We start from the raw sequence: 20,115 nt of genomic DNA, 5'->3' as shown, positions 1-20,115 counted from the left end.
GGGTGCCTCACATGGAGGTGGGGAGGCCCTTCCACCAGCTTCATAAAATAATGGCAGTAACCTTCATGATCCCAAAGCAACCTCTACTTTGGTAGCAGAAACCTGTCAGGCACTGGCCTCCCCCTGAGGTGGACTCAGTTTATATATAAACTGGATCTGAATTCCACATTGTGATCTTTCACTGCCACATCTTGTGCTTCTAAGAGAACCTCTAATGATTTGGGTCCCTTTTTGTCACTGAATCCCAGTTGAGCTAAGCCTGGTCAGTGGACATTTCTCCTACCAATTTTCCCAAATACAACATCTTGTCTTTGCTGTCTTTTAGTTTTCTTTGGTATTGGTAGATTTCTGCTGGTCTCTGAGGTTCTGCAGGCAGTTGTGGAGGATAAACAGTTTTATTCTTCTTCTCCCATTTTTGAGAAGTGTCAAGAGAAGCACTTGTGTGGACCTGGGATTGGGGTAAAACGCTGAGATGAGGGAGACCCGCCAAGGCCACTGCGTCCACATTGCACCCAGCTGTTCCAGTACTGCAACCACTATCTTCCCTCCTCCTCCTACCCAGAGATTTCTTTTTTCAAATTAGTCAATTATAAATTTCATTACTAATACTTAAAGGCATTTTGACCCTTCCAGTAAACAATAGTTTAAGTTGTTGGCAGGAAACTGGCTGGTTGTTTTAGCGACCTTCCCAAGCAAGTTCAGATTCAGTGTTTAGCCAGAATCAGAATTCCCTTTGGTATAATAGCTTTCTATAGAAATCATTTAGATCTTGGCAACTTGGTTTTTAGAAGTTTTCTAAAGAAGTGTTACAGGGACCTGGAGTAAAAAACAGAAACTCATTAAGTTTCAGTGTAAAGCAGAATGTTTGAGGTGATGAATTCTTTTTGATTTTCTGGTTAACTAAAGATGAATCAAAAACTCTTTCAAATTCAGTTTTGTTTTAAAATACTTCTAAGAGGTGTCAGTTTTATTTTCTCTGTTAGATCATAACTGAATCGTTATTTGATGATTTAGGGATATTGCAGTGCCCCAGGCTCATTATAAATATGAATTCTCTTTGTACAGCATTGTAGATCTAAAGAATATAGAAAAATAAGCAGAATCTGCCCCCTGCCCTTTTTGCTTGAATTTCTAATTTGAATTTATTTTCTCATCATTGCTCTTTCTTTTCATCCTGGAGTACAATATAAAATCCAGTTGACTGAGAGCCCTGGAAGTAAGGTTCTGGACTACCAAAGTGTAAACTTCTATTGGATTTCAAAAACAATGCTATAGTGAGCCCCTTTCCTTTGAGATAATAAGAGATTCAATAACTGATTATCTCTGAACATGCATAATTTTTACTTGAGGGAAAAGGAGATTCTTGTCTCATAGGCATATAAGAACAGCTCACTTTTGTAGAGTGACCAGGATTTGCCAAGAACTGTTGTAAATGTTCTGGTTCCCAGGATCTCTTTTAATTTTAATGGCAACCCAATAAGACATTATCATCTCCACTTTCTAGATTAGAAAACTAAAGCTTAGAGAAGTTAAGCAGTTTTTGTAAGATCATCAAAGATCAAATCCAGGTCTGCTCAATTTCAGAGCCTAGTACTCAACCTGTCACACCAACCTCCTGTGAGGTATTTACCCCCAATTACATAGGTGAGACAGTCAACCACAAGAAAGACAGAGACTGAAGTCAGAAGGCCTGTGTTCTAGCTTCAGAAGCCTTTGTACTAACTGCGGAATGACCATGGGCATGGCACTTGGTGGCTGGAGTACTCACATCTATTAAATGAGTGCAGTGGACCAAAATCATGGGCTTCCCACAGTGTTCTTCAGCTGCCCCATTAGGCAGAGTGGTGCCCCCTTTTTCATCTTTCCAACATTGGAGTTCCACACAGTATGTTCTTTGAGGGGAAAAAAATGGTTCCATGGCTAAAAATAAATTTCATTTAACGCAGTGAATTAGGGCTGGGTGCAATGGCTCACGCCTGTAATCGTAGCACCTTGGGAGGCCAAGGCAGGTGGATCACTTAAGGTCAGGAGTTCGAGACCAGCCTGGCCAACGTGGTGAAAACCCATCTCTACTAAAAATACAACAATTGCCAGGTATGGTTGTGGGCGCCTGTAGTCCTAGCTACTTGTGAGGCTGAAGCAGGAGAATTGCCTGAACCCAGGAGGTAGAGGTTGCAACATGCCAAGATGGCACCACTGCTCCAGCCTGGGTGACAGTTCAAAACTCTGTCAAAAAAAAAAAAATAGGAATGAATTTAAAAAAGAACAACGAACCAAATACCTATCTGGATCCCCTGGAGGCCTGAGATTTTATGACCCTGGAGATTTATTTGAGTTTTTTTCTAACAGAGTAACTTCTTCCATTTCTGGGGAAGACAAATGCCCTTGTTTTTCTGGTGATCAAACATGTTACCTTCCCACCCAGTGGAACCACTCAGGCATCAGCACAGAGCTTGTGCTAGGAAGGGGCCAGCTGAGTATGCCATAGGGTTATTAATATGTGACAAGTTTTAGGGGGTGAGGAACTAAGTCCGCAGTTAAGTTCACTGCAAATCGGCCTTTGTCTTATTCCCCACAGAGAAGCTGATGCTTCAGAGCAGGCACTCCTTAGATGGCTCCAAACTTACAGAGAAAGTGGAAACTGCTCAGCCGCTGTGGATAACGTTAGCACTGCAAAAGCAAAAGGGGTTTCGGGAGCAGCAGGCTACGCGGGAGGAGAGGAAGCAAGCCAGAGAGACCAAACAGGCAGAAAAGCTCTTCAAAGAAAATGTGAGTAGCCTGGGCTTCAGCTGTGATTTTGCTTTCCTGAGCTTGGCTCTTTTCAGTCACAAGGATACAAAACAAAAGGCTAGCTGGGCTGGTGGAAGGTACTTAGAGAGGGCCAAGCAGTAAATAAACTGACCACCATTAAACCAGGGAAGCGTTTTCACTGTGAAATTGGGTTTGATTTGTTTATGCTCTTAGGTTAACCTGATTTGCCATAATCCATGATATGCCTACAGCAGTGATATACAAGTTACATGAGAAACACAAACATTTTGCAAGGAAACTGTGGCCAGATGTTATAGTCAGTTTGATGAGGCTCTTCTGGGAAAGTAACTTTCCCTGTTAGGCGCGCTGGCTCTGAGCTGCTCCCTCACCGGAAGCTGTGGTTGAGCGCACATGGCTCATACATGTAATCCAGCCCACGGTTGGAAGCAGAGGTCAGGGGCTGGCAGGCAGAGGCCCCGAAGGCCTGCAGGGTCAGTCTTTCCATGTCTTAGGTTGAAAACATGCTTCCCATGACTGTCTCTGCCCACGCAGGTCAGTGTCAGCCTGCAGCCTGGAAGCAGCAGTGTCAGCAGAGCAGGTTCCCTGCACAAGTCCACTGCTCTGCCAGAAGAGAAGAGGCCCGAGACTGCAGTGTCCAGGCTTGAGCGCAGAGAACAGCTGAAAAAGGCCAACACTCTTCCTACGTCTGTGACAGGTAGAGAGCAGGCCCATTGCTTTGTAACTGTAGTTCCAGGTTTCTCTTTGTAGAGTGTGCTTTATATCCTACAGTGTAATGACTAGCAGAGCACCTCAGGCATTTCAAAGCACAGGCTATCTGATAACCTCATTCATAAACGTTGACACTGATTAAGCTCATTTGACAAAGACCACCAGGAACTCACCCACTATCGGTGTGTTGGTGAATATTTAACAGTTAGCTCTTGAGGGGGTAGAGAGACCTCTGTTTGGAGCATCTTCAATTTCTCAGTGTAAATACTCCCACCATGGCCAGTTCAAAGCTATTATACCAATATGATGTCAGCTGGCTCACTACATTTGTGAACGTTTAGCACGGCAGTATGAGCCATCTCCAGCACCCTCTGCCTATATTCTGAGAAAGTTGGGTTTATTAACTTACAGAAGAACCTTCTAAACAAGAGAAAAGACAAAATTGTAGTAGGACTTGGGGTAAAGGGTGAAGTTTAGGTAAAATTTAAGTGGAGTAGCATTTTAATAAGTCAAATCAAAGCCATGGTGTACATAAAGGAGATATATCAAGACTGAGCTGAAACGTTTGCCCAGGCTCCTGTTTCCTTTAAAACTACAAAGTGAACTGTTTGAAATGTTTGAGGTCATGGATATCCAACTACCCTGATTGATCATTACACATTATTTGTATGTATTAAAATGCCACATGTACCCCCAAACTATATACAAGTATGGTGTATATATATATATAAATTTAAAAAATACAGAAAAGAAAGATAAATATGGGCCAGATATGGTGGCTCATGCCTGTAATCCTAGCACTTTGGGAGGCCAAGGCAGGCAGATTGCTTGAGCCCAGGAGTTCGATATTAGCCTGGGCAACATGGCGAAACCCCGTCTCTACTAAAAATACAAAAATTAGCCAGGTGTGGTGGTGCATGCCTGTAGTCCCACCTACTTGGGAGGCTGAGGTGGGAAGATTGCTTGAGCCCAGGAAGTGGAGGTTGCAGTGAGCCGAGATTGTGCCACTGCACTCCAGCCTGAGCGACAGACTGTCTCAAAAACAACAAAAATAGAAAAGATAAATGTGTAAAATGTTGTATCTGAAAACCACTACCCGGAGCTCCGCACCCGGGTTGGAAATGGAAACTGCATCTGTGTGATGGTGACACGTGGCTCAGAAGCTCCAGGCAAAAGTGAGATGGTCTGTTCTCACTGATGTGATTTCATGCAGCAGGTTTCTGATAGTCTGTGGCTTTACAAAGTAAGGTTTCTCAGCACAGTGTCCTTGATGTTAATTAACAACAGCAGTTTTTATATGTTCATAACATGTAAGAGATGTACACATTTAGAAAATATTCTTTATTCGGTTAAAAGGTAAAATGATGTAATGTATCCAACTATCTTATTACCAATTACTTGAAGGATGGATGACTCTGAACAGGCTCCCTACCAGGGATTAATAGGGCATCTCTTTTCCCCACTAGGCTCCACTATTCCCCAAAGGGCATCTAATCTCTAGACCCAGGCTTTTCTATGCCTTGGCTACCCGAGGTCAAGAGATATTAAGAGGTCTTACTATTAAAGATATATGTACTACTGGTGATGGAGGGAAGCTTTATATTTGTTTTTTAGTTTTGTTTGGCATTTTGAGAGGGGGACAGAATCTTGCTCTGTTGCCCATGCTGGAGTGTGATGGCGCCATCTCGGCTCACTGCAGCCTCTGCCTCCTGGGTTCAAGCAATTCTTCTGCCTCAGTCTCCCAAGTAGCTGGGAGTACAGGCACACGCCACCACACCCAGCTAACTTTTGTATTTTTAGCAGAGACAGGGTTTCACCATGTTGGCCAGGCTAGTCTCGAACTCCTGACCTCAAGTGATCCGCCCACCTCGGCCTCCCAAAGTGCTGGGATTAGAGGCGTGAACCACCGTGCCTGGCCCAAAGCTTTATATTTGAAAACCACTTTAGAATGCGGTGTAATTTCTTAAGAACCTCATAGGCATTATGTCATTTGATTTTACTTATAGGAATTAAGGGTTCTACCTGTTAGAACCAGAAAGAGAAAGAGTGAGAAAGAGAGAATGAGTTTCTTTCAAAATAAAGTGAAAGCCCCAAAGTCAAAGAGGTCAAATCTTTCTCTGCCTGATTTCTCAGAAGTACTAAAGGATTAATGCAACTCAAGAGTGGCTCTAGCTTAATAAAGCAAGTCTTTGTTCTGAAGTATTTGTCTTCTCAGTCGGTATTTCCTGAGTTCTAGAAGCATATGTGTAAGCCATTGTCATAGGCACTAAATATGACTCAAAGATAAGACAAGCACCCTCTCACATTAAGAAGCCTATACACTCAAAGAAAGTGATATGGTGCAAAGAACTGTGAGACAAGGATGAAAATCATGGGAGCTGGCAGGATCTGTGAGACTCAGAGGTAGAGGCACCCAGTGGATGCTTTTGTGGGGACGGTAGCTTTTTTTTTTTTGAAGTGGAGTCTCACTCTGTCACCCATGCTGGAGTGCAGTGGTGCGATGTCAGTTCACTGCAACCTCTGCCTCCAGGGTTCAAGTGATTCTCCTGCCCCAGCCTCCCAAGTTGCTGGGATTACAGACACCTGCCAACAAGCCTGGCTACTTTTTGTATTTTTAGTAGAGACGGGGTTTCACCATGTTCGCCAGGTTGGTCTTGAACTCCTGACCTCAAGTGATCCTCCCTCCTTGACCTCCCAAAGTGCTGGGATTACAGGCGTGAGCCACCACGCCTGGCCAGGAAGGTAGCTTTTAACCTCACCAGCTTGATAGATCCAGTTGGCTGGGTTGATCTTTTTCTTCATGGAATTGACTGGTTATCATGCAGGCATAGCTTCTTTATACAGATTAGGCTTCTGGAAATTCTTTGAAATTAGAACTGACTACTTTGGTTGTTGTAATTCTGTGTGCAAGAGTTGTAAACACATAGCTTGCTTTCCTTCATTCTCCTCACTGAGGGAGTCCAGGAATTTGCCTCTCTGTGTTTCACTGGGTTTTCTTTTTTCAGTCTCACATTTCTGATAAATCAAAATATGGCTGGGGTGGGGGGTGTTGGAGAGATGTTCATCAAAGGATACAAAATTTCAGTTAGATAAGAGGAATAAATTCAAGAGACCTAAGAGAGTAGATATTAAATGCTCTCACCATAAAAATGGTAACTGTGAGGTTCTGTATATTTTAATTAGTTAGATTTAGATATTTCGCAATGTATACATATTTCAAAACAATGTTGTACATGACAAATACAGTTTGTCATGATAAATACATAGTTTATCTGTTAATTAAAAAGAAAATTTGTAATGTGGCTGTGAACTTACTTTTTCCTTTTCCTTCAAAAACAAAATCCAGTGGAGATCTCCGACTCAGCTCCCCCAGCACCGCTGGTAAAAGAAGTCACCAAGAGGTTTTCCACCCCGGATGCTGCCCCCGTGTCAACAGAACCAGCCTGGCTAGCTTTGGCCAAAAGGAAAGCAAAGGCTTGGAGCGACTGTCCACAGATTATTAAGTAAAGAGTGACTCTCACCCATCCCTACTGCCATTTATTGGCTCCTCTCTTGCCCTTTTTATTTATTTATTTTTTATATGGGGTAAAGAAATCAAGCTAGGGAAAAGAAGCATGTTTTATAGGCTCCAAAATAATGTTTAGAAACTGAACTGGTGGTGTTCATTGTAAAGAGTGGATTTGCACAACCCTAGGTCCTGGTGCCTTGAGCTCCTCCTAGTTCTCAAGAGAAAATTCCGTCCACAGGACCACATGAAGCAAAATCTCTAAGCTAAGAACTCCTCGTGAGAGCCTGCCATGCCCATTCCATGGCCTTGCACACACACACACACCCCCACACACCATTCAGAACATGTACTTTTGCCAACCTTTTGTAATGGTTTTTTGATTCTATGCACTAATTTTCTTTGTCCAAAACATTTACTCTACCATATGTTTGGGAATGTTTATCCTTTCTACAGTAATGGTGAAAGGATCATATCTAGCTAAAAGCAAGAACGCCCATTCTCCTGAATGCGGTGAGTAATTGGGAATCACTAGGTACATTCTGGCTCCCAACTGAGCCCATGTTAGTTTTCATGAGTTTTCCCCACTCTCAAGCTGTAACCCAGAAGGCACATCCATTCACATTTTTTTTTACCGCACTGTGGATTCGTAGTGTGAGGCCCCGTTATTCCAATACCCTCCTTAAAGATATGTGAAGCATTTGGCCCAGTTGGCTCCCAGCGAACATTTTAATTTAATGTAGTGAAGAAAGACAATTCTAGATCAGAGCTACAAGTTCACTTTCTGTCTCTGAGAATCTCCATCTAGGGCAGTAGTTCTTATGATGTGTAGGCTCCCTCCTAGGGCCTACTCAGTCAGAGCCTGTGGGGACTGGGCCAGGAATATGTATTCTGGCAAAAATTCTTCAGGTCAGTTCTGACAGATCCCGAAGGTTCAGAACTGTGAGAAACACTGATCCTAATGTAATCTAGTTTTTCAGACTTCGAAGGGGAGGCTCATGCACTCAAAAAGCAACAGTGAGATAGGAAAAATAATAAAACAACCCCGTAAGCCAGCCATTTGTTACAAGAAATAACATGTTATTGACATTACATGTTTGAAAATTCCCTTTAGTCTTTAGGGAAAATTAACAGGAAGCCAAGATTTGGAGCCTTTGTAGTAAGGACTTCCTGCAGAAAGTCTTTTCTTTACTATAACTGAGTAATTCATATTTAGAGTCAAATGTCCAGTAACATTTCTAATTTTGAGCATTCACCTTGCTACCTTTAAAAAACATCTGAGTTTTAAGTGGCCTTTTTATCATCATCATACACATGTGCATACAAAGAAGGAACTTGGCAGTTTAAAATCCACATATATTCACTTTTATTTCCCTAAATTTACTTTACATGAAACATAGACATACTGGCAAACTCACATATTGCTGGTGCTAACCTTATATTTCATAGTGTTGGCATATTCCCCTTTTCTTAGATTCTTACTCCAAAATATAGGTACACGTCCTTTGCTCTGTGCAGAGGGAATTACATCCTTTTTCCTCTCCTACAAAAACATGCTTTATTAAGTATCCATCATTACTTTCCTTTATGCTCACTCAATATGCAATGTGCTGTTATTCTACCATGTACCTTAAATAAAGGATGATGGCAAAGTTATTTACCATGTAGAAACCATTTTCTTTCTAGAAACAATGGCTCAGCCTCACTGTAGCAGCTGGCATGTGTGGTTAAGTGGATAGTTGTACTCTTGCAAGTTGGATTTAATATCATATATACTGGACCTTCAGACTGTTAAAAATCAATGTAACCTATTTTTATTGCTATGGCAAGCAATTAGTATTTCACTGCACGTCTTCCATACTAATGTTCATTTCTAAATCTTATGTGTAGGCATTTGTTAGTTCCAATGATTTCCTCACTAATATAACACTTTTTAATGGGAATCTTTCCACCTACAGCCCTGGAATGATAATGCTACAGTAATTCTTCTGAATTGACTTTTTCTTTCATCCTGTCAGTCAGCTTTGGACAATATCCCAATTATGGCAGGGAACAGGTAGGGAAATAAGATCAGTTACAAAAAATTGTAGATGTGTCAACTTTGTATTGGCTGGGATATCACTGTGCCCAAAGTAGGCGAAATACCTCCGTTAAAATTTTTCCATCAAAGTCTTTAAAAGAAGAGTATACTGAAGAAAGGGCAGTCACAGTACTTACTTATAACAAACAGCTTCTAAAGGGTACATGTTTAACATTTCATTTCAAAATCACCCCAAATTTGCACTAAATACCAATGAAGTGTTATTTTGCTTTAGTTGTGTTGTAGTCTTCTGAGCAACAAACTATGGGGAAATTCTGTAAAAACATACATATAAAAAGTTCAAGACTTTTTTTTTTGTAACGAATGATTGTTAAATGCAAGCTTTTTTTTTATTATTTAAACAAACATACACTTCTCCTGGCAAGGTTATAGATGATTAACCTCTGTTCATAGACATATATAAAACTAGAGGGTTTTTTGTTTACTTTTTTAATTTTTCAAGTGCAATTGTTTCTTACACAGACATTATTAATTACTATTAAATTATCATTTAGCCAGTTATCTGCAAATGTATAGTATGTATTGTCTCTTCTTGTGACGTTTAGTTTAATTGCTTATTTTAAAGCAGAAACATTAGTTACAAGTGTCTTACAATATTTTTACCAACAGTAAAGTTAAGTAGAGACTTAATGAAAATACCTTAGTGTGATTTTAATATAATTTGGATATTTTGGTTGTATAAAGTTTTAATGTAAAATGTCCATTATTGAAGGGAAAAGATCTTTCAATAAAAAATACCCACGAGATCTTTGGCACTGATGGATTTTGATTTCGATGACCAACTACAAAACAATCTCATTATATTTACATAACTTTTTTTGAACAAGAACAACTTCAAGGTGTTTTATTACATTTTTTTACTAGGTATTTTTAGAGAAAAATAATGAACGGGGGCAAATAAAATGTTTGTCTCAATCCTAAATTGGAATTGAATGGTCTGGGTCTCAGACAAAAGGATTGTACAGCCACCTCACAGCATGGGCTACTCACCAGCAGCAGCAGCAGAAGTAGCAGCTGAGAGCACGTGAGAATTGCAGCTTATGGCCACACATCAGACATACTGACTTAAAGGGCCAGATCCTGGTGAAATGAAAAGTGAGTTAGGCATGTGAGCACTTGACTTGGCTGCCAGAAAACTCAGTAATCAAGAGAAATACTATTTTAATGCAGTATCTTTAAAAAATCAAAATTAATGCAAAAAAAAACCCATTCCATGATGAGCAAAAGATCAAAATTTTAAGGAAAGGGCATTGCTAGGAACAATGAATGCCTAAAATCACCATGTATAAACATGAAATTGTACTGTGAGGGGGGTGGGGTATATGTGTGTTTATTTTATTCTACATAAGTACTTCATTTAAAAATAATAACTAAGGAACGTAATTCGATAACTAGATCCTGCCTTGGAAAACCTTTTGCCATGAATGACAAATTCATGTAATAAAGACTGTTTTTAACCCACCAAGTATATTCTGATCCTCCCTCCGCCCCCTGGCCGGGATCTTGCTTTTTTAAAGAAAAAAACATAAAATTAGCCTAATGTATTAGGGTTCTCCATAGAAACCTAGCGATTAGGAAAGATGTATTATGAAAATTGGCTTGATTATGGAGGCTGAGAAGTACCACAATCTGCCATTTGCACGCTGGAGACCCAGGAGAGTGGTCGAAAGGCTTCAGAACCAGGAGCTCTGATGTCCAAGGGCAGGAGCAGATGGATACATCTCAGTAAGAAGAGAGCATTTGCCCCTCCTCTACCTTTTCGTTCTATTCAGGCCCTCATCAGATTGAACGATGCCACCCACATTGGCACACTAGTGAGGGAGGACCTTCTTTACTCAGTCTACTGATGCAAATTCAAATGCTAATCTTTTCCAGAAGCAGCCTCACAGACATACCCAGAAATAATGTTTTACCAGCTATCTGAGCATCCCTTAGCCACTCAAGCTGACATATAAGGTTAACCATCACACCTAATTAAACAAAAGTGCTACTAAATATATTGATGTGTTTTGTTCTCTAACTCCTTGTTGTAAAAGCTTCTGTTGTTCCTATGGGAAGTAAAATATAGTTGTTCTCTAATCAAGTGTAGTAGACAAGTTTCCGTTTCTTAGCCAAAATATAATCTTTAATATAAAATAAGTCCACATGCTCTATAATGGTAAAATATTTTCAAATATCTCACATTTGTTATACAAATAAGGACTGTATTTGATTATTTTTGATTGCCACCCAATAAATCCAGACAATAAACATAATTATCTCTACACCCAATAATGAGCATTGATTCCAGGACCACAGGAGAAGAGAAGACTTCTCCAGGAAGTTCATAAACACTTTGCAATTGTCCACTCTGAGACTCCAAGATCCACAGTTTCCCATCAGTAGATGCTGCTGCCAGCAACATTTCATTGCTGCCATTGTACTTATGGAAAGCAAATGGTGTTGCATAGACCCTTGAAGTAGTTTCAAATTTCCACTGCAGGTGACCTTTCATGTTACAACAGTAGATAAAGCAATCATGGGAACCAAAAAATATTTTTTGCTCTGATGGTGAGGTACACGGGGATGAAAAGATTGGTCCACTGGTAGAGAACTGCCAAACCTATAACAAGTAATAAAACTAAATATAATTCATTCATCTAATTGCTCCAATTCTTCCTTAAAGCTCTATGAGGTTCTTAATGCAAATCTAAGAGATAGGCTATTTGAATGGTAATTATACACAGACAAAATGGCTTTTTCTGAAAAGTAGCACTATCATACTAGACCTCTGTCCCAGTGGAAAAATGTAAAATCTAAGACAAAATAATACTGGAGTGTTGTTACTATGTGATTTACTGCCATGCATAATAAGTAAAATTAATTTTGAACTCCATTCAAGAGTTAGTATTATTCAGACACTGAGTTCAAAGTAAAACTACATTGAGTTTTCAATATATCTTTTTTAAATTTTTATTTATTATTATTATTATTTTTTTGAGATGGAGTCTTGCTCCGTCACCCAGGCTGGAGTGCAGCAGCATGATCTTGGCTCACTGCATCCTCTACCCGCCAGGTTGAAGTGATTCTCCTGCCTCAGCCTCCCGAGTAGCTAGGACTACAGGCATGTGCCACCACACCCAGCTAATTTTTTGTATTTTTAGTAGAGATGGGATTTCACCATGTTAGCCAGGATGGTCTCGATCTCCTGACCTCATGATCCGCCCACCTCGGCCTCCCAAAGTGCAGAGATTACAGGTGTGAGCCACCACATCCAGCCTTCAATGTATCTTATTAAAAACTGGGCCAGGCATGGTGTTTCATACCTATAATCCCAGCATTTTGGGAGGCCAAGGCAGGCAGATCACCTGCAGTCAGGAGTTCAAGACCAGCTTGGCCAACATGGTGAAACCCCGTCTCTATTAAAAATACAAAAATTAGCTGGGTGTGGTGGCACGCACCTATAGTCCCAGCTACTGGGGAGGCTGAGGTGGAAGAACCTCTTGAACCTGGGAGGCAGAGGTTGCAGTGAGCCAAGATCATGCTACTGCACTCCACCCTGGGCGATAGTGAGACTTTGTCTCAAAAAAAAAAAAAAAAATTGAGACCAGTTTTCAATATATCTTATTACAAACTATATATCTTTTTTTTCCAAATGTAGGAAAAAAGAATTAATTGTGCTGAAAGGAAGAGTTTATGGGCAATGATAAAAAGTTGTAAGTTGTGTGGCCGGGCACGGTGGCTCACACCTATAATCCCAACACTTTGGGAGGCCAAGGCAGGTGGATCACCTGAGGTCAGGAGTTCGAGACCAGCCTGGCCAACATGGTGAAACCCCATCTCTATTAAAAATACAAAAATTAGCTGGGTGTGGTGGTACACACCTGTAATCCTAGCTATTCAGGAGGCTGAGGCAGGAGAATGGCTTGAACCCAGGAGGCAGAGGTTTCAGTGAGCCAAAATTGTGCCAGTGCACTCCAGCCTGGGCAACAGAACAAAACTCCATCTCAAAAAATAAAATTAAAAATAAAATTCCTATGGAACCAAAAAAGACCCAGAATAGCCAAAGCAATATTGGGTAAAAAGAACAAAGCTGGAGGCATCACAGTAACTGACTTCGAAATAAGGCTAATTTAGCCAAAATGGCACTGTATTGGTATAAAAATAGATAGATCAATGTAATAGAATGGAGAACCTAGAAATAAATCCACGTAGTTACAACCAATGGAGTTTTGAGAAAGGTGTCAAAAATACACAATGGGGAATGGATACCCTCTTCAATAAATGGTGCCGGGAAAATTGGAGCTCTACATGCAGAAGAATAAACCAGACCCCTCTCTCTCACTGCATATAAAAATAAACTCGAGATGGATTAAAGACTTAAATTTAAGACCCAAAACTAGTTAAAACTACTAGAAGAAAACACAAGGGAATCACTTCAGGACACTGGTCTAAGCAAAGCTTTTATAGCTAAGGCCTAAAAAGTATAGGCAACAAAAACAAAAATAGTTAAGTGGGACTATATTAAGCTAAAAAGCTTCTGCACAGCAAAGGAAACAACAGAGTGAAGAGACAGCCTGTTGAATGGGAGAAAATATTTGCAAACTATTCATCCAACAAGGGACTAATATATAGAATATGAGGAACTCAAACAACACAACAGTAAACAAATCCTCTTAAAAAGTGGGCAAGGGAGATGAATAGACATATCTCAAAAGAAGACATACAAATGGCTAACAGGTATATGAAAAAAACACTCAGCATCACTAATGATCAGGGAAATGCAAGTCAAAGCCACAATGAGATATCATCTTACCAAGTTAAAATGGCTATAACTAAAAGAACATAACAAATGCTGGCAAGGATGTGGAGAAAAAGGAACTTACACTGCTGGTGGGAATGTAAATTAGGGTAGTCATTGTGGAAAACAGTATGGAGATTTCTCAAAAAACTAAGAAGAGAACTATCATATCCAACAGTCCTACTACTATTTACCCAAAGACAAAAAATCAGTATATCAAAGAGACAACCTGCACTCCCATCTCCCATGTTTACTGCAGCACTATTCACAAGAGCGAAGATATGGAATGAACTTAAGTGGCCACCAATGGATGAGTGGATAAAGAAAATGCAGTATATATAGATGCAGTGAAATACTATTAGGCCATAGAAAACAAGGAAATCATGTCATTTGCAGCAACATGGATGGAACTGGAGACTTTTATCTTTTTTTTTTTTTTTTTTTTTGAGACAGAGTCTCGCTCTGTCACCAGGCTGGAGTGCAGTGGTGCGATCCTGGCTCACTGCAACCTCCACCTCCCAGGTTCAAGCGATTCCCCTGCCTCAGCCTCCCAAGTAGCTGGGACTACAGGCGCCCGCCACCACGCCCAGCTTTTTTTTTTTTTTTTTTTGTATTTTAGTAGAGACAGGGTTTCACCATGTTGGCCAGGATGGTCTCAATCTCCTGATTTTGTGACCCTCCCGCCTCGGCCTCCCAAAGTGCTGGAATTACAGGTGTGAGCCACCATGCCCGGCCACTGGAGATTTTTATCTTAAGTGAAATTAAGCCAGGCCCAGAAAGACAAATATTGCATGTTCTCATTCATATGTGAGAGCTAAAAAAGTTGATCTCATGAAGGCAGAAAATGGAATATTAGAAGTTGGGGGCCGGGCGTGGTGGCTCATGCCTGTAATCTCATTACTTTGGGAGGCTGAAGCAGGTGGATCACTTGAGGTCAGGAGTTCGAGACCAGCCTGGGCAACATAGTGAAACCCCGTCTCTACTAAAAATACAAAAATTAGCCAGGCATGGCAGCATGCACCTGTAGTCCCAGCTACTTGGGAGGCTGAGGCAGGAGAATTGCTTGAACCCGGGAGGCGAAGGTTGCAGTGAGCCGAGATCACACCAATGTACTCCAGCCTGGTAACAGAGCGAGACTCTGTCTCAAAAAAAAAAAAAAAAAAAAAAAAGAAGTTGGGGTGGGTTGGCTAATAAAAAAATAAAAACAGGTTAGTCAATAGGTAAAAACATATAGTAAGAAAAAATAAGTCCTAATGTTCAGTAGCAGAGTAGGATGACTACAGCCAACAATATGTTGTATATTTCAGAACAGCTAAAAGAGAAGATGTGAAATGATCCCAACACATAGAAATGATAAGTACTCAAGGTGATGGACACCACAAACACCCTGACTTAATCATTATACAGTCTATGCATGTAACAAAATATCACATATGTGCCCCATAAATAGGTACAAATGTCTGTATCAAAAGAAACCAGGGGCTTTATTTAAACTTTCATAATCTCAATAGAAGTTATAATAAAACAGGCTAAAAACTGGTAATATTTTTTAAATTGGGGGAGAGAGATGACAAAAGAAGTGTAACAATGTTTGGGTAGAAATCTTTTAAATCTACTATGTCTTCTTTAAAAAATTAAGAAATCCATGGCTCCACAATTAAAATAGAACTACTTCTCAACACCATGAGTTGAATAATGATGTTTAAAATGTTACTTCAGTTGTCACCATCTGCTTTGCCTTTGAGAAAAGTAAATAAAAAAAATACAAATAGAACTATAGATATACAAAATTTCTAGTTTTATTTCTAGTTCTATTTTTTATATATAAAAAATTTCTAGTTCTATTACCTGTTCTCCAAAGTGAGTAAAGCAGAGTAAATTCCCATCTACACAGCCAATACAAATATACTGTGAGCAGCATCGTGGGGAGGAGAAGAGTGGTTTTCCACAGGAATGTTTCCAAATAACGTTCCCAGTAGCCTGTCACAGGAAAAAGCAATTCACAGCATTTTATGTCATCCTACTAATCAGTTACCCTTTAAAAAACAAACTCATACATCTCCTAGGGGTAGAACTAAAACAGCAGAAAATGCTATAGTGGTATGCAGACATAAATGAAGCTGGTATACATATATAAAATTAATCAGTGCTATTTATGAGAACTAGGAAAAAGGCTTGCTATAAAACCAGCAAAGAAAAAACTAGCACCTAAGAGCTATCCCTATGATGGACATAAAGTTCTTAATATGATGAAAAAAATTCTGTCAATTTGAATCTGGGAGGCAGAGGTTGCAGTGAGCTGAGATTGCGCCACTGCACTCCAGCCTGGGTGACAGAGGGAGACTCTGTCAAAAAAAAAAAATATATATATATATATATATATATGTATATATACATATATATACATATACATATATATGAATTTTAATTTTCTTATCTTTCTAGCTCTCATGTCAATCATTTTTAATGAATTCTAGTTTGGTGTATGTGGACTACTACAATTAACTGAAAACTACTCAAACTTTCAAAGCTCAAAGCAAAAATTTTAAAAATTTAAAGAAAAGACAAGTAACAAAATCAATATGTATTATTTTATGCCTACAGGATTTACAGCCAGTAAAAGTCCTCCCAATGTAGCAAAATACAAATGATGTGGAATCAGGTTCAAACACGGAGAGGAAAAGACAGTTCCTCCACATTTTGACTTCCAAACACACTTCTTTCTCTGCAAATAAGAAAACAAATGAACTTATTCTTGCTGATGGTTAACAAATCCATACCTTCATGATACCCTTCATGATATTATGTCTGTTTAGTTAATATAAGTTTTTATCTTTAGTATAAAATACATGCCTACTGTGGAGAATCAGATTAGTATAAAGACAAAGGACACTACCCAGAGACAACCAGTGTTAATTAACATTTAGCATTTTCTCATTTGATCTTTTTGGGGTATGGGTATGTGTGTCTGTGTGTGCACGTCTATGTGTATATACACACACACGATCTAATATAGTTGAGATCATTCTGAATATATAACTTGGTATCATATTTTGCTCACTGATTTTGTAAAATGATTTAAATATAATTTTAATCCATAATATCCCATATGAACATAAATAATTTCTCTACCTTATCATTGAACGTTTTTTGGAATTTCTAGGTATTATAAACAACTTAGAAATAGGCATCTTAATGCATACATTTGACTATGTTTCTGATTATTTTGCCAGGATTTCTAAAAAGTTAATTTTATTGGATCAAGGATATGATATTGTTACCTATGGTCAAATCGTTTTCATTAGAGGCCTCACTAGTTAAAACCTCTTACCACCCTCATCAGCATTTAATGTTATGATGAATATGTTTTCTAATCTAATACCATTTGTTTCTCTACCTCAGAGTTTTAAATTTTCATTCCTTTGATTATTAAATTCATGAACTATTTATATACATTTACTAGCCATCTCTTCTTTGGGGTCCTGTGTATTTATGTCCCTTGTTTATTTTTCTATCTATCTGCTCTATATTTGTCTTAATTTGTATTTGATCTTTATTTTCATTAATACTTACAAACGAATTTCCACTTTTTTACATTTATTTCAAAAATTTTCCCAGCTTAATTTCATAATTCTTTTTTTTTTTTTTTTTTTTGAGACAGAGTCTCGCTCTGTCGCCCAGGCTGGAGTGCAGTGGCGCAATCTCGGCTCACTGCAAGCTCCGCCTCCCGGGTTCACGCCATTCTCCTGCCTCAGCCTCTCCGAGTAGCTGGGACAACAGGCGCCCGCCACCACGCCCGGCTAATTTTTTTTTTTGTATTTTTAGTAGAGACGGGGTTTCACCGTGGTCTCGATCTCCTGACCTCGTGATCCGCCCGCCTCGGCCTCCCAAAGTGCTGGGATTACAAGCGTGAGAATTTCATAATTCTTACATAACATTTCAACTTTTATGTAATCAGGTCTTAAAATATCTTTTTTTTTTTTTTTTTTGAGACGGAGTCTCGCTCTGTCACCCAGGCTGTAGTGCAGTGGCGCGATCTCGGCTCACTGCAAGCTCCGCCTCCAGGGTTCACGCCATTCTCCTGCCTCAGCCTCCTGAGTAGCTGGGACTACAGGTGCCTGCCACCTCATTGATATCTTCGTCATTTTTTTCTACTGTCAAGATGATAATCCTAAATTCTTTACATTCCAAAACTCTGAGTAGCACACTTATTTGTGGTAAATTTGGTAATGAAGTTAAAAAGGTCTTAAGATATTAAGACTTAATTAATGCTTTATTCTTCCCAGACCACAGTGATAAGCTTGGGAAATAGTTAATACCTGTTCCAAGGCTCAACTGCACCTGACAGTTACTCACTCTTCTTCTAAGTATTGAAATGCTTCTATGCTTATGGTATTAGACTAATGAGGTGAATTTTCTTTTTTTTTTTGAGATAGAGTCTTACTCTGTCACCCAGGCTGGAATACACTGTCACAATCTTGGCTCACTGCAACCTCCACCTCCCAGGTTCACGCAATCCTCCCACCTCAGCCTCTGGAGTAGCTACCATTACAGGCATGCGCCACCATGCCCAGCTAATTTGAGGTCAATTCTTACATAAATATCTAAAGCATATGCGTGCTGGTCATGAGATCCAATGTAAATGAGTCCTGTGGTTGGATCCACGGTTGCCGAGCTTTTGACAGCATCTTCAGTAGTAAACATCCAGTATTTTTCTCCACTATTACTTTTCAGAACATAAACTAATCCATTATAACAGCCTACCAAGAAACAAAGCACAAAAGATTTGATATAGATATATTACTGGAAAATAATTCTTTAGCCTACATCATGCAATTTATATTCAGTCCTCCTCTTATACACAGGCTCTATGATCAGCTCATCTGGCTTACATTTTAGCAATGTAAAGCAGAAACTGAATTAGTAATCACTTGTGTAAAATATCTACTTAGTAGGTGTATCTTATCTTTTAAAAGTACTTCACTAATTTTTTTACATACTTATTTTTAAGAAGTGCTTCACTACTGAAAAAATAATAAAGTACACTGTGGCGGAGAGAGATTTTTGACACATCTGGATTCAGATTTCATCACAACTATCACTGGCCATTTAAATCACCCAGTGTTGCTAAGCCCCAAATTATTCATCTGCAGAACGTGGAGTCATCTACTTCCAGGGTTATTGCAACAATTCAGATAATGTGAACAAATGCCCAGTGCATAGAAGGTGTTTAAGAAGTGCTAACGTTAATAGTCAATGTTCACTGAGCATTTACTATGTGTCAGGTGTTATTCTATTACATCTATTAATTCATTTAATCCTCACAGTGAAGTAAGTACTATTATAACCACATTTTATAGATAACAAAATTGAAGCACAGAGAGACTAAATTACTGGGGAAAAATTACACAGTTCATATGTGGCAAACCAAGATTTGAATCTAAGAAGTCAATCTCTAGAGCCTATGCCCTTAACAACTAAACTGCTTTTCCCAAATTGCTGCTATGGATGAGAAGACAGGGCAGGAGTCCTTGACCTTGGTGTAGCCAAAATAACCTAACTGGAAGTAGAGATGGTTCAAATCTACAAAGTGAAGGTCACTCAAATTCCCTGGAGATCATGAAAATCAGGAAAAGTAGAATTTGGGGACAGCTATTTAGGGCAATTTCATTGACGCCCGCTCTCTAGATGGCTCGGCCTATGGCCGCTGCCTCTCATTTGAGGCCCAATTCCCAATGTACTTTTTATGCTTTTTTTTTCCCCTCGCAGTTTTATTTAGTAGCAAGAGAGTAGTGGCCAGCTCAGAGATGACAAAGAGAAATGTCCTACATAGTAGGGCACCCCAGAACTCATCTGGGTAAAGATTTCTGTCAATTCAGTTTAATTCCAAAAGACAATACAAAAGAAAATCTTTTTGACCTTGGGTTAGACAAAGATTGCCAAGATGACACCAAAAGCATGACCCATTAAAAAAACTAAATTGGACTTCATCAAAATAAAGGACTCCTCTTCAAAAGACACTATGTCACTATGCTAAGAGAATAAAACACAAGCCCCAGACTGAGAGAAAACATGCAAAACATATATCTGATAAATGATTTATATTCAGAATACATAAAACAATTCTTAAAACTCAATTAAAAAAACTTAAAAATGGGAAAAAGATTTCAATAGACACTTCATAAAAGATACACAGAGAGCAACTGAGGTTATGAAAAGGTACTCGTCAGACATGGTGGCTCACGTCTG

At 39.3% G+C, this 20,115-nt stretch overlaps 2 protein-coding genes across 26 annotated transcripts in view; one reads left to right on the top strand and one right to left on the bottom strand.

Annotated features, from left to right (window-relative positions):
- The window catches only part of CRACD (capping protein inhibiting regulator of actin dynamics), a 299,860-nt gene extending 284,644 nt beyond the window's left edge, over positions 1-15,216 (top strand). For 7 of the 8 annotated variants that reach the window (XM_055294598.2, XM_055294594.2, XM_055294595.2 and 4 more), the window contains 4 exons: positions 2,579-2,769; positions 3,304-3,466; positions 6,827-6,983; positions 15,174-15,216. In XM_055294598.2, the coding sequence (XP_055150573.2) occupies positions 2,579-2,769; positions 3,304-3,466; positions 6,827-6,983; positions 15,174-15,201 (539 nt within the window). In that variant the 3' untranslated portion in view covers positions 15,202-15,216. Of the gene's footprint in view, positions 1-2,578; positions 2,770-3,303; positions 3,467-6,826; positions 9,842-15,173 lie in introns of those variants that run through there. The other variant, XM_055294597.2, reaches the window with a different exon arrangement.
- Positions 8,328-20,115, bottom strand: part of AASDH (aminoadipate-semialdehyde dehydrogenase) — a 55,709-nt gene continuing 43,921 nt past the window's right edge. For 6 of the 18 annotated variants that reach the window (XM_063610403.1, XM_055294604.2, XM_063610406.1 and 3 more), the window contains 4 exons: positions 18,463-18,626; positions 16,469-16,591; positions 15,715-15,846; positions 11,190-11,688 (listed from right to left, as the gene is read on the bottom strand). In XM_063610403.1, the coding sequence (XP_063466473.1) occupies positions 11,299-11,688; positions 15,715-15,846; positions 16,469-16,591; positions 18,463-18,626 (809 nt within the window). In that variant the 3' untranslated portion in view covers positions 11,190-11,298. Of the gene's footprint in view, positions 10,167-11,189; positions 11,689-15,714; positions 15,847-16,468; positions 16,592-18,462; positions 18,627-20,115 lie in introns of those variants that run through there. The other 12 variants (XM_063610407.1, XM_055294608.2, XM_063610408.1 and 9 more) reach the window with 7 other exon arrangements.

Source organism: Symphalangus syndactylus, chromosome 10 (genome assembly GCF_028878055.3).
Source record: "Symphalangus syndactylus isolate Jambi chromosome 10, NHGRI_mSymSyn1-v2.1_pri, whole genome shotgun sequence".
Classification (NCBI taxonomy): domain Eukaryota; kingdom Metazoa; phylum Chordata; class Mammalia; order Primates; family Hylobatidae; genus Symphalangus; species Symphalangus syndactylus.
This window is presented reverse-complemented; position numbering and strand designations above follow the sequence as displayed.